General features: G+C 39.4%; 1 protein-coding gene across 1 annotated transcript in view; it reads right to left on the reverse strand.

The window, feature by feature from the left end:
• Window positions 1-7394: 7394 nt before the first annotated feature.
• The window catches only part of CFAP206 (cilia and flagella associated protein 206), a 79875-nt gene continuing 72467 nt past the window's right edge, over window positions 7395-14802 (reverse strand). Inside the window, exons 12-13 of the mRNA XM_007951484.2 lie at window positions 12991-13134; window positions 7395-7625 (exon numbers count right to left, since the gene is read on the reverse strand). Coding sequence (XP_007949675.2) covers window positions 7395-7625; window positions 12991-13134 — 375 coding nt within the window. The remainder of the gene's footprint in view (window positions 7626-12990; window positions 13135-14802) is intronic.

The following is a 14802-nucleotide window of genomic DNA, read 5'->3' on the forward strand; positions in this document are numbered from 1 at the left end:
AATCCTTTGAAGATGCTTAAATGTAATTCTTTTGAATTCCTTATCAGGGAGTTCCAATGCTGCTTCTTCCTCAGGGATGTGTTCTGGGTCTGTATCCTACTCCCTTGTTTCTACCACTTTATCTTCTTTGTGTAGACTGTGATGGTCTTTTGTCTCCGAGATATTGTGACATTGTTGTATTTACAGCTCTGCTAACTGTTTGTGAAGAACATCTAAGAGTGAGTCAGCTCTTCTTGGTCGTTGCTTATCATTGGCCCATTGGTGGAGAAGGAAGTGGTGGCTCTCACTCAGTAAGTAAAGATGCAGGTAGTATGGATGGTGTTTTGTTGTATGGGGACTGTTGCTGTATCCCACTCAGTTAGACAAAAATAACAATTGAATAACCACCAGAGAAGTAAAAGCAAATGGACAAAAAAACACACCATGTAATCACAGGAACAGTAATCAAAAAAAAGAAAGAAGGGGGGAAAACCACAATATAGGGGGAGAGGGCAAGAAGAGAAAAATGGTAGAGAAGGAGAATAATGAAGAAAAAATGGGACAAACACAAAAATAAACACAAGGAACGGGTTAACCATGAGAAAGAAAAAAAAAAAATGCAACCAGGAACTGGGAAAAGAAAAAATGCTGAAAACTATAACCTGGGAAGGGAAGAATAAAGAATAATAATAAAAAGGACAAAAGTAATAATAATAGTAGTAGTTTTAAAACAGGCAATAACAAACAAACTGAAAAAAAGAAAAAAATCACGGCAGGGTGGGGCAGGGCACCCAGGGTTGTCTGAACACACAGACTGGGATAGAATTCCTACTGGCCTAGAAGGTGGGTGAAAGGGAGGGACGGTCCCCCTCTGTTCACCAAGAGGGTGCGGGATATAAGAGTAACAAGGGGAATGTCACACCTTTCTAGTCGTCCACATCCGGAATGTCCTTGCGGTTCCCGGCAAGTGGAGCCTGTTCTTAAGTCCCTGGAATCTGGGAGAATGCTGTCACTTTAAATATTGAAAATGGACAAACCACTTGTAAACATTCAAAATGGCTACACCATCCGGACAGACAAAAGTCCACAGCTCAGCCCGCCTTCCTCTTCACTGCTTTCCCTTTTTTTCACTAGCCACCAGAGCAATCCTCCATGCAGTCCCTGGCTAGCTGATTTTTAGGTTAATTCTTATGTCCTAACACTACTCGGCAATATCTCAGTTGTCTGTGCCATCAGGATCGCTGCCAGACTGCAGCTCCGTATGTCTCCTTTTTTGGTGTTTTCATGCAAATTCTTCTAGTTGGAGTTTAGTCTGCTTCTATATCCTTCCCTTCAAAGCTCAAGGGTCCAGGATTATCTCTGTATCTGTGTTGATTGGTTCCCCTTTTCTTTGTTGAAGAGGGTCTGTGCAGTCTTTCTGCCTACTCCGCCATCTTACTGGAACTCCCAGGAGTTTGCATTTCTTATATTAAGTTCCCTACTGTATAAGTCTGTGAAAGGGGGAAGGCTTAAAGGGGCCATGTTAGAACAATTAGAGCTTTGAAAAAAGAGAATCTGGAAATAAGTCTGTGAAAAGTCATGAGTCTAAGTATGCTCCAGAATGAGAACAGATAAACTGTACAAAGCAGTTGTAACACAAAATAAAAGAGAAATTTGATAGAGTATTTTGAATTTAAAAAATTTTAAGTATATGTATGAGTTTCCTGGGTTTTTGTTTTATTTTGTTTTTTGTTGTTTACTATGTAAGTACTTATACACACACTTAAACAGGAAACTAAGGATATAAAGGAAAAATGTTACAGAATTTTGGGAAAAGATACTGAGTTTATGGAGAGCAGGAGAAAGCTCTCCTTAACAAAATCTGGGCACAGCCAAAGATAGGAACCACTGGGAGGAGCCCAGCCAGCAGCTGTACAACGTGGAGGCCATCCATGTCCTACGCCCTCTAGGCCCTGCTGCATCTCAGAGACTTTGACTCTGTGCATCATGTTGTGTGCTGGCTCAGTGAGCAGAGAGACTATGGAGGTGGCTATGGCTCTACCCAGGCCCCCTTCATGGTATTCTAGGCCTTGGCTCAGTACCAGAGCGATATCCCTATCCATAAGGGTCTGAACCTGGATGTCCATCAGCCTGCCCAGCCACAATTTTCTGGTCAATCACCACATCCTCTGGGAATCCAGCAGCCTCCTGTGATTGGAAGAGAGCAAAGAAAATGAGAATTTCACATTAACAGCCACAGGGAAAGACCAGGGCACCTTGTCGGTGGTGACAATGTACCATACCATTGTCAAAGACAAAACCTCTTACAAGAAGTTTAGCCTTAAGGTCAGCATATGACCAGCCTCTGAAATAGTCAAGAAGCCTCAGGATGCCAGCCAAGAGCACCATCATCCTAAATATCTGTGCTAGGTACCTAGGAGAGCAAGACACCACCATGTCAGTCAGATATATCCACCATGACCAGCTTATCCACCAACACTGGAAACTTTGACCTGTTGAGCGAAGGCATTAACAGATAACATCTCTAAGTACAAGATAGACAAAGCCTTTTCCAACAGTAATTCCCTCATCATATACCTGGATAAGATCTCACACACCAGGGAGGAGTGTCGGACCTTCAAAGTTCACCAGTACTTCAAGGTTGGCCTTCTCCAGCCTGGGTCCATCAAGGTCTATTCCTACTACAACCTAGAGGAGCCCTGCATTCAGTTCTACCACTCAAACAAGGAGGACGGGATGCTTGACAAGCTGTGCCACAGGACATGCGTTACTATGCTGAGAATTGTTTCATGGATCAGGTGGACAACAATGTCACCTGGGATAATCAGCTGGACAAGGGCTGTAAACTAGGCATGGATTACATGTACAAGAGCAGGATTGTGAGGAAGGAGCTGTCCAATGATTTTGATGATTCCATAATGGTCATAGAGCAACTCATCAAATCAGGCACTGATGAGGTGCAAGTTGGAGAGGAGCACAGGTTCATCAGCCACATCAGATGCAGAGAGGCTTTGAAACTGATGGAGGGGAAGTGCTACTTCATGTAGGGCATCTCTTCCAACCTGTGGAAAGAGAAACCCAACACCAGCTACATCATTGGGAAGGGTAGAGCTGTGACCAGAAGCTGATGAATGTTAGAACAAGAAAAAGAAACAGTGTGAGGACTTGGGTGCCTTCATAGAGAGCATGATCATCCTTGGATGCTGTAACTGAGGGCCCCCCATAAAGTTTCAGTCTATTCCAGGAAAAAAAAGATACTGAGTTTAGGTAAAATTTAAAGTAAGTAATGTTTTGATAGCAGGACTGTGTTAAAAAGAGGTCAGTGTCAGATCTGGACTGGTCTTGGGATCCTGTTTCCTGGAAACTGTATATAAAGTTCAATGTGGAATTGTGTACAGGAACACTTAAAGATTAAGCTTGGAACAGAGATTGGAAATTGATGATGTTTCCCTGTGTCAAAGTGACTTAGATCTTCTGAGCAATAGTGGGATGTTTCATTCTTACTGACATAATTTCAAACAACAAAGTTTCTGATAGTCTATGATTTTAGACAGTTTTTCAGCGAGTTAGAAAGAAGTCACTCAAAGAAAGGAGTTGTTCTTGTGCTTTATAGCTGAAGATGTCCTTGGGAGAAATATTATTTCCTGTTAACTGTGGAGTTGGCTTTATCTGTGTTTGTTATTCCAGCCTGATGAATGGGCAAGCAGATATTTACATTCTTATGCTAATTTTTACTTTTTCACTCTGAATTATTCTAAATCTTAGAGGAAAAAGTATTGATGTAATGTGTTTATGTATGTCTAGATTTCTATACAACCCTGTTTAGAGCAGGAAACAGCAATCTCCATAGGCAAGCCACAAAGTCATTTATCTGATAATTTAACCATACAGTGCTTCAAGCAACTGTTTCTACAAATAACCATTTGTTATACTGACATTCCTGATTTAATGATCAAGCTACAATATTAGCCTTTGCCCTGCTCATTTCTCTGTGTGCTCAATCCTGAAGGCCACCCTAGTTTAAATTACATAAAGGAAAACCTTGTACTGTATCTGTTGGTAAGGAAGTATGAACTTAGTTAAATAAAAGGCTGCACAGGAAGCTGTAAAAAAGGTGTGGCAGTGGCAGTGTCTGACCTCCTCTAGCTTCAGGGGAGGGAGAGAGAAACAGCAGCAGCAACAGCATCCTGTGAGGTCAGGATGCTGCCACCCTCCAACCTTTTTACCAGTTCTGACACTAGCCATTCTTACCATGGCACTCTTTACTACTCTGCTGTGTTCAGTAATTCATTACAATGACCAGACAAAACTCACATACAATACTTATGATTAGGGGGTTTATTAGAGAAGTAACAGGTTACCATTCAGGTTCAGGAACGCTCAGAGTACAGCTCCTGGATCAGGACAGACTCTTCTTGGCCATCCCCAAAGGCATGCTTTTCTTTGGTGTGTGGCCTCTTGACCTCTCCTCTGCCCTGCTCTGACAAGTGTTAAAAAGCTTTTTTGCTCTTCTGACAGGTTCACCCTACTCCACCAGTAAGCTTCCCACCCAAAGGCACTCAGCTTTCTCACTCTGGGCTGGCAAGCCCACCCACCACTCTGTCTCAAGCCGATGTCTTGCTTCTGGTCCTCTACTGCCACCATGTCTGTGCTGTCCCTCTGCCTTTTCTCTGCTAAGGAGGTCCAGAACAGAGATCTCAATTCCAAGGACACATTTCACACCTCCTCTGTCCCGATAGTAGTGATATCCCTCTTTCCACCTCTGGGATGGCTCATTTTAAGCCTAGTGACATGGCAAAGCTGACCAAGCCCCATGTTAGGGTTCTATATACTTTATTTGCACAGTCCCACCTCCAAAAGCTCACTATGTACTTTACATTATTGACAAGCTATTTAATCCCTTTGGTGGGCCACAAGCACCTCACATTTGCATAGTCATCTGATGGAAGTTACAAAGACCATTGCTAGAAGAACCATATTAAGTAACTCACTGCACCACAGAAGCAAATAACAAAAGGCTTAAGGAGGTTATTCACTTATATTCAAAGGTGGATGCTATATAATAGGTTATTAAATGTGGTAAAGTTTAAAGTACAGTAAACCCTTAACCATAAAGAACATGTGGACAAATGCAGATACCTAAACATAATTGTTTGTGTGACAGTTCAAGCAAATTATTCATCATTATGCTATTAAGAAAAACATTCAAAACCAAGCTAGGTCATTGTTTTGTTTTACAAATTTAACTTTTTACAGGTGTAGAAATATTGAGAACAATTACATTAATTGGCTGCACAACCCTACCCTTAATCAATGTGATTTTTCCATCATCATAAACCAAAACTCAGTGATACATAAGTAATTATCCTATCTTTTCCCCCCCTCCCTTCCAGCCCTGATAACTAATAAACTTTGGACACTATACATTTGCCTGTTCTTGTCTTTTTATATAAGTGAAATCATGCAGTATTTGTCCTTTGGCAATTGATTTATTCCACTCAGCATAGTGTCTTCAAGCTTCATCCATGTTGTAGTGCTGTTTTAACCCAATTCTTTCTATGGTGTAATATTACTAAAGACAGACAAGCAGAAGAATTAATTTAAAAACAAAACTCTGTGATTTGGGTGAAATTTTACAAAGAATTGTTATACTTTATAATTGAGAAAAAAAAGAGGTAATGTAAATTTCAGTCAGGGCTAGGAGAGTTAAACATGAGTAATAACCAAAGGAAATACAGAAGGGAAAACAAGTTTGGCAGAGAAGATGAGTTGTGTGTTTTCCCTAATGAAATGGGGTGACCTTCAGACACAGCATCCAGTATGTGGTTAAAATCTTTAGAGACTGATGGGGCCTGGGGCACGTGGACGTCTGAAGAGAAGATGAGCTTACCATCAGGTCTAGCTCCTTTTATTCTGATTCTGTTGTATTTACTAGGCAACCTTTTGATATTAAGCTTGGCCTTTCAAATTGGATTTAGTGTGTTTTATTCCGTTGGCAATTCTGCTTACAGCCCTAACCTCATAACCCCAAATTGTGGCTTACCAACTATTCTGTGTTTAGGAATCTTGAAGAACCAAATGAAGGTTGTCTGAAAAGATAAAATCAAACTCCCGAAAGTAAAGTTTAAGATTAGTTATAACCACCCCACTTCCTTCAGGTACAGATACCCCCAAATCTTGCCTTAATAGCCAGCCAGCATATCTTTTATATCATTTTTAAACTATAGGTGTAAAAGTCACAAATACTTAGAAGCAGGTCTGTTTGAAATTTACCTTTGAAGTATAGTATCTATGGAAAATGGATTTCAAAGCATATTATCAACAACATTTAACCAACATAGAAAACAAATTATACAAATACATTAGTAAAAGTCACTTGTGCAGAAAAAAAAAAAAAAATGTTAAATATAAACAACCCTCTAGCTATTAAAGCATGTTTCACAGCCCCTCCATCTGGGAGCCTTTATTATCCATGAGTGGATATTAGAAGCAAGCAAGATAGTAATAAAACTCCAGCTCTGAAATAGAACTGTCAGTAATTCACATGCTTTACTACAGGGCCCAAAGTGGTGGTGAAAATGGTTAAATATCTGACTAGTAGCCAAAATATAGGCAGTTCAAATCCACCCAGAGGGACTTCAGAAGACAAGCCTGGCAGTCTGCTTCTAAAGATTACAGCCTTGAAACCCCTGTGGAGAAGTTCTACTCTGCACACACAGGGTCGCCATGAGTCAGCCTGATGGCAACTGTCAACAGCAATAGTACAGGGGGCCCAAATACAACTGCCTATGAGGTCACACATATCAGGCAAAAGAATGAAATGGGAGGCTTGCAAGGATTAGACTGGAGAACCAGAGCGCCTGTTCTGCTAAAGGGCACAGCTAGTACTTGCAGGAATGATAACCAAGTGTTGCCAGATATTCTGAGCTTTTTTGAAGGGTCCAGAAATCCAGATTTTTATGTAAAATGTCCAGATTTTTAATAACATCATCTGGGACTTTGCTCTCATTATCCTAAGATAATAAGACTGTACTGTACATCAATTGAATATATGTTAACATTTAATAGCTTTAAAAGCTGAAAGTATTTACCAGGCTTACAATTTTAATGTTTAATATTAAATATGATTTCAGAAATAAATAGCCTTCTTTTCCAGTAATAATAATCTTGAAAAATATATTCATATCTAAATAGCATCATAATTTCAATCTTAAGGATGGCAAAGTTTCTCTAACAGATAAAGATAAATGAACAGAGTTTTAGTTTTCAATTTTAATGGAATGAAAAATGTATTACAGAAAAACAACTTTTTTGTAGCCGTTTGACAGTAAATATAAGTGAGAACCCAATAGACATTCATACAACCAATAGAATGTGGATTGTACATAACTGGGTAGCATCTACTTTAAAACTAACTAGGTTTCATCAACAGCTCTAGTTAAGTTCACTTTGACACCCTGGGTGGTTTTAGTCTTTCCTCCACGGAGACCAGCTATGTAAATCTGCGGCCTAGGTACATGGGTGCTGCTTTCTTTTGTGGACTGGGTGCTAGCGTCCTTTGACGGGTATACCTGGGAAAAATTTTCTCTTCTCATATGACTAAGATCAGTTTGCACTGAATGAGTAACTTTCTGACGCAAATTGGCCTAAGTAGAAAGAAAACACACAAGAATTAACATTTCCCCAAAGCACAAATAATATAAAATATTATCAGGTACTTGTTAATATCTTTTTAGTTTATCCATAAAGAAATTAGTCCTGTAACATACCATATGTTGTTGTTGTTGTTGTTATGTGCCGTCGAGTCAAACCCAACTCATAGCGACCCCTCCTTGGGTTTCTGAGGCAGTATCACTACGGAAGTAGGATTGCCCAACCTTCCTTCCGAGGAGTGGCTGGTGGGTTTGAACCGCCAGCCGTCTGGTTAGCAGGCAAGTGTCTTAGCCACTATGCTACCAGAGCTCCCAACATACCATATAACGTATGCTAATATATAACACACAGAAAATGAAGAACACTAGTGCAGTGTAGTAAATTACTTAGTGTGGCTTTTCTACCCATAAGTCTTTGTAAACACCAAGGTGGGAATTGCTGTTAGCAACTGAGGAGATCCTGATTTTAAAGTCGCCCACCTGGGTTATTTCTGTTGGGCGTGGCACAATACAATGTTCTGGGAGGTTTCCATTCTCTCTCATGTGCTTAGAGTTCTGATGCTGTGATTGGCTAGTTTGACCACCCTTCCGGGCTCAAAAGGAGGCCTCCTGGAGGCAGAACTCTCTCTGACTGCTGGTGGAGGACGATGTGCTGCCAAAAGAGACATGCGCCCCTGAAAGAGACACGTGCTGCTGGGAAAGAGACATGCATTGCTGAGTGAGACACCGAGGGACCAGCACTGCTGGGAAAGAGACTGTGAGAGACTATTGGCTGAGGGATGGTGGGCTGAGAGAGAGACTGAGCGTTCTTCCTGAATTTGAGTTGTAGCCTGGTGATTCCCTAATAAATCCCCATAATCTGTGAGTTCTGTGTGGCCACTGCAGTGAATTATCGAACCCAGGAGAGAGGTGGTGGGTGCTTTGGGAGGAACGGTTGAAGCAAGGGCTGGAGGGGGGAGGCAGCATGTCTGGCCTTGCAGTAATAGGCCTTGGGTTACTGCTGGTAATCCTGTCTTCCTCTTGTGAGATTAGAGGAGGTCGGAACATGTGGCCTCCTTGCTGTTTTTGCAACTAGAAACATCTAGATATAACAGAAAATGAAATATCCTTTACTGAGAAATAGGAACGTATATATAAAATTCTGCATACTGATTTGAAGTTACAATAACCTCAATTATTTGCTAATATAATCTTCTATGTCCCTCATTATACTCTGAGATTCATACAACCTAGCTTTTTTCATCTTACTATTTTTTCAAAAGACAAAAATTTAAGATTTATATTATTTTTAAAGAATGGACTTCATCCCAGATTGTTAAAATAAAAAGCTCTGATATTTTCAGATTATATTTTTACCTTACACATTTTGCTTACTCTGTTTATGGATTTAAGTAAATAAATATGAGATTGAGACAGATCACTCAGGCTGAGTAGCAAAATAGGCTTATAAAAAGGAGAATAGGAAGTTGCTGAGAATGTGAAGAAGGCCAAGAAAAACTCAGAATGAGTTAAAGCATGAGCAAAGGAGAAATTTGGAAGTGGAGAAAGCACTTCAGACTTCGAGATGTTGCAGGTATTGAGAACTGCTTCCCTCCACACATTTTATTGTCTACATTAATGTGACCCTAGTATTCTGCTGTCTTCATTAGCTTACCTTTACTATTCTAAGATACTCTTGCCCAGGTAGATACTTTGATTTACCCAATAAATCCTGAAAGACCCATCAACTCTTCAATAGTCAGCATCAACACACAGTTTGCAACTAAGATTCTTTGAATTCCTTGGCTCAACCTCTTCATCTTGCTATTTCCACCATTGCTGAATTATATTTTTCATGATCCTTACCCAATTCTATTTAAATTCCCACTTCATTTCCACTCTCAGCATTAAAAACCAAGGAGAAAACCAAACTCAATGCCATCCAGTTGATTGTGACTCATAGCAACCCCCATAGGGTTTCCAAGGCTGTAAATCTTTACAAATGCAGTCCACCTTATCTTTCTTCCACAGAGCAACTGGTGGGTTCAAACTACTGACATTTTGGTCAGCAGCCAAATGCCTTAACTACTACCCCACTAGAGCTCCTTCTCAGCATTAAAAGACCTGCCTTAAACCAAACTACAAATTCTTAATAAATTCTACCCTGCCTTTCCCCCTCTAAAGCAATGCCAAAGATCTGTGAAGGTAGTGTTTCCCTTAATGCTGTAAGCAAGAAACTCAGCTTTGTCTTACGAACAGGGTATGGTGGTGATATTTAGGGAGCGGGCTTTCCACGTGATGTAATTCCAGGGGATAATTAGATATAAAGTGGGAATCAAAATGAAGTGGTGTTACAGAATGGGAAGAGAGGGTTTCACTCAATACAAAGTTTAGCCCCACTCAATACCCCATTCTTGTAACATTTCTAGTCTATATCTGTGCTGCTGACTCTATCTCTTGTCCTATGCAGCCATCACCTGTCCTTCTCCTTAGCTGGTCTGTATCTCAAAATCAACTTAAAATGTCACCCAAGTCAACTTAGTAGAATTTGTATTTCACTTCCTTTATACCACCTGCAAAGAGGTACTAAAATTTTTAGTGTATCAGTATCACTTGCAAGACTATTAGCTCCTGAAGAAAAAGGCAGAAGAGTATCTATCTATCTATCCATCCATCCATCTATTTATCTATCTATCTCCCAATAAAACTCTCATGAACTCAAGTGAGTTTAGCAGATAATAGAGAGGAATATGGGGGAGGGGTTCATGAACTGCAGAGGAAGTGACTGATAGCAGTACTTACGGAACAATGATCTGGAAGATGTATCATAATGTAATAATTCCCTCCTCATCCCAGAAAATCAGAAGACTAAAAGGCTACCACCAGAAAGGATGACAAGGGAAATGTTGTGGTTAGGAGAAGGCCTATGAGAAACTGTATACGCAAATGGACAATGGCTGAACCATCTATAACAACAGAGTTCTGACCCAGAACCCCTGCAGCAGCCACTCTGGGAAGCCAAATCACCTCCGCAGCAATTAGTGCAGAACTGGTCAGTGAATTCTAGTTTCCCTTTTTTTGCCCTTCTCCGTTATTTCCAACTCAAGACAAACCAGTGAAAACCAAATATGTTCCTCAAACAAATCCCATAAAATGCCTCACTTCTAGTTAGGCCTCCTCTACATTTCTCATGTCAACAACCTCCAATCACACACACCTGAAGACTTTTTTTCTTTTTTTTCCCCACTATAAAGCTTTCCCACTCCCTTGCCTGCCTCTGGGCCTCTACCAAATGCAAGTGGTGGTAGCCGAGTCCCTTGCTACAGAACAAGCTCTAAATAAAGCCCTATTTGTTCCCATTTGAGTGGTATTATTTCCACATCATGCTTCAATTAAAAATATAGGTAAAATATTCTAAGAAAAGGCATAAATATTCTAAGAAAAGATGTAAACGTTTATTTCATTCATATTATAAACATTTCTTATTTAAAATAAAAGATATTATTAAGAGGTGTGAGTTGGGAGAATTCTACTGAGTAGAGTAGGGATGAGAGTTTCAAAGAGAGGCTTTGAGGGTAGGCACCAACTGTGATTAATGTGACTGAGAATCAGAAGGATGAGGGCCTAGTGTCTGGAGAGAATATGTTCACAATAAGAGGGGATAGTATCTCCGATATAACAGAGGTAACATTCTCTTCCTTAAAAAAAAAAAGTCCAAAGAAAGAACAGTATTCTCTAACTGATTAGAGAATATTGAGAGTGCTTTAAATACTAGCACCAAGTTTTAAAATTAGTACACTAATTTTGTATGGCAAATATTGTATGAGCCCATTATTGTAAAAAGTAAAGAAAAGGTTTACACAGAGAAGGAAATTTATTTTGTTGGTTACCAGGGATGGAAGGGAAGGGGAAGAAAAACATTAAATAAATAAATATAAAATTAGTATATACATATATGTATTTGAATAAATACATATAGTTATATACACATATACATACATGTCACCATTCCTCTGTCAGTCTGTCATACTGTGGTGGTTTGCATATTGCTGTGATGTAATCAAGAAATCAAAGAATGTATTGCATTGGGCAAATATGCTGCAAAAGACCTCTTAAAAATGTTAAAAAGCAAAGATGTCACTTTGAGGACTAAGGTGTGCCTAACTCAAGCCATGGTCTTTTCAATTGCCTCACATACATGCAAAGCTTGACAATGAGTAAGGGAGACAGAAGAAGAGGTGATGCATTTGAATTGTAGTGTTGGCAAAGAATATTGAATATGCCATGGACTTCCAGAAGAACAAACAAATTTATCTTGGAAGAAGTATGGTCAGAAGGTTCCTTAGAAACGAATATGGTGAGACTGGCTCATGTACTTTGGAAATGTTATCAGGAAGGACCATGGAGAAGGACATCATGCTTGGTAAAGCATAGGGTCAATACAAAACAAGAAAACCCTCAATGAGATGAACTGACACAGTGGCTGCTACAGTTGGCTCAATCATAACAACGACTATGAGGATGATGCAGGACCAGGTGGTGTTTTGTTCCATAGTACACAAGGTTGCTGATTTGGAACTGACTCAACAGTAGCTAACAATAACAATGTGTATAAGGGACAGCAACTATCATCCTTCTGGTTACTGGCTTGTATAATTTGAGAGTAGTCCCATGCTAAGGGGCCCTGGTGGCACAATGGTTAAGCACTAACAGAAAGGTCAGTGTTTTGAAGCCAACACTATCTCCATAGAAGAAAAGATCTGGCAATCTACTTGTAAAGAATATAGCCTAAGAAATCCTATAAGGTAGTTCTAGTTTGTCATATTGGATTGCTATGAGTTGGAATCAACTCAATCATTTAAAAAAAAAAAAAAAAAAAAAACATGCTTCTGTGTTGTTATCTACTCTTAAAGTTAGAGGACAAGCCAAACCAAACTCATTGTCAACAAATCAACTCTGCCTCATAGCAACCCCCACTGGGTTTCAAGGCTATAAATCTTTACAGAAGCAAACCACCCCATCTTTCTTTCATAGTGCAGCTGTGGGTTGGAACCACCGACTTTTTGATTAGCAGCCAAATGCTGTAACCACTACACCTTTGAAACACAAAGCTGGCAAGTAATAAATTAACAAAATAAATTATGTTAATTGATTTTATGTTAGCAAAGAACTCTATGTAGAACTCATAATTATATATATATAATTTAATTTACCAACTCTATGAATATCTACTTTCACAGTGATACTACCTCGGAAACACAAGGAGAGGTCGCTATGAGTCGAGTCTGACTTGACAGCACATAACAACAACAACAACATGAATAACAACATATTAAAATTCTCTAACCTAAAAATAATTTTAGAAAATACTGTTACAAACCAATTGTATAGCTCTTCTTCTTAATTCCCATTCGTTCCATTCATATGATCTCACAATTGTTGGTGGCAATATATGTGTATCCGTCTGTGTGCTACTTTCACACTTTGTAATTGGTTTTATATAATGTTTATCAACATCCTTCATCTAAAGAAACAGAGTTTTGTTATTAGTATTGAAAAAAAAAAAACATTATTTACAGGTAAGTGAAAATATTTAGGTAAAAGTGACAAAGGATTACAAAAACGAGTATTCTTTAACACAGAGTATATTTATAAATACCAGCAAAGAAAATAACCTTATAATAGTGAGCTAGACTTACTTATTTTTCCAAGAAATATGCCTTTGCCCTTGATTTAGTGAACTGAATGTAGGATGTGTATTTTGGAAGGGCATAATCTCCCATCAAAAAGAAAAAACAAACTGCTGTTGAGTCAGATCCAACTCATAGCGACCCCCCCTTGGGTTTCTGAGGTGGTATCACTATGGAAGTAGATTGCCCAACCTTCCTTCTGAGGAGTGGCTGGTGGGTTTGAGCTGCCAGCCTTCTGGTTAGCAGTCAAATGCCTTAGGCACTATGCCACCAGAGCTCCCAATCTAACATTTTTCAGTCCCAAATAAAATGCCCCACGATTGGTAGAATAAGTGAATTGAAAATGGATGGAAATTTTCAAGTTATTAAATATGAGCTATAAATCACATCTATTTAAAGTATTAAAACCATGTTAGGGCACTGAACTAGAACTATGCGTACACAGCTGATATTCAAGATTTTTTGAGTAGGATAAACTGATTTTCTACTGAGATACCCAGAATCTCACCATTCAAATACTAGCTCTTCAGTAATTCCAGGCTAAACCAAGATATGATTATGCCTACAGAAGTTGGTAGAGGGGGTGGTAGAGGTTTAAGGAACTCAGAAGTCATAGTGAAGGGAAGAAAGAGAGAAGAGATTAACTACTTTCCCTAAATCAAGAAACAGATAATCACTAAGCACCTCTCATTTAACATAAGATAAAATTTCTACCTTCAAAATGATCTTAAGAACTAGGGGCAAATTTAGGAGCCTTAATATATGGCATAGGAACTCTGGTGGTGTAGTGCCTAAGGCATTTGACTGCTAACCAGAAGGCTGGTGGTTCAAACCCACCAGCCACTCCTAGGAAGGAAGGTTGGGCAATCTACTTCAGTAGAGATACTGCCTTGTATCCAAGGAGGGGTTGCTATGAGTAGCAACCGACTCAATGGCAGTGAGTATGGTTTTTTTGTTTAATATGTGGCATAAATAGACTATCAAGCATAACCCAAAATGCACAAACAGCTGAAGATAAACTAGATGAATGGGATGTTCTAAAAATTAAATTTTTATGTGCTTCCAAAGACTTCTCCAAAAGAGAATCTACAGATTGGGAAAAAATATTTGGCAACGACATATCTAACAAGGGACTTATCTCTAAAATTTATAGAAAACTCCAACACCTCAATAACAAAAAAACAAGTAATTCAATTAAAAATGTGCAGAGGTCATCAATAGACACTTCACCAAAGAGGATATTCAGGCAGCCAACAAACACATGAAGAAATGTTCATGATCATTAGCCATTAAAAAAACCAAAAACCAAATTCACTGCCATTGAGTCAGATCCAACTCATAGCAACCCCTCCTTGGGTTTCCCAGGCAGTATCACTACAGAAGTAGATTGCCCAGTCTTCCTTTGTTGTTGTTGTTGTTAAGAGCCGTCGAGTCAGACCCGACTCATAGTGACCCCTCCTTGGGTTTCCGAGGCAGTATCACTACGGAAGTAGATTGCCCCA

The sequence above is a fragment of the Orycteropus afer genome, unplaced genomic scaffold (assembly GCF_000298275.1).
Source record: "Orycteropus afer afer isolate SDZICR_OR568_19922 unplaced genomic scaffold, OryAfe1.0 scaffold00011, whole genome shotgun sequence".
In the NCBI taxonomy this organism is placed as follows: domain Eukaryota; kingdom Metazoa; phylum Chordata; class Mammalia; order Tubulidentata; family Orycteropodidae; genus Orycteropus; species Orycteropus afer.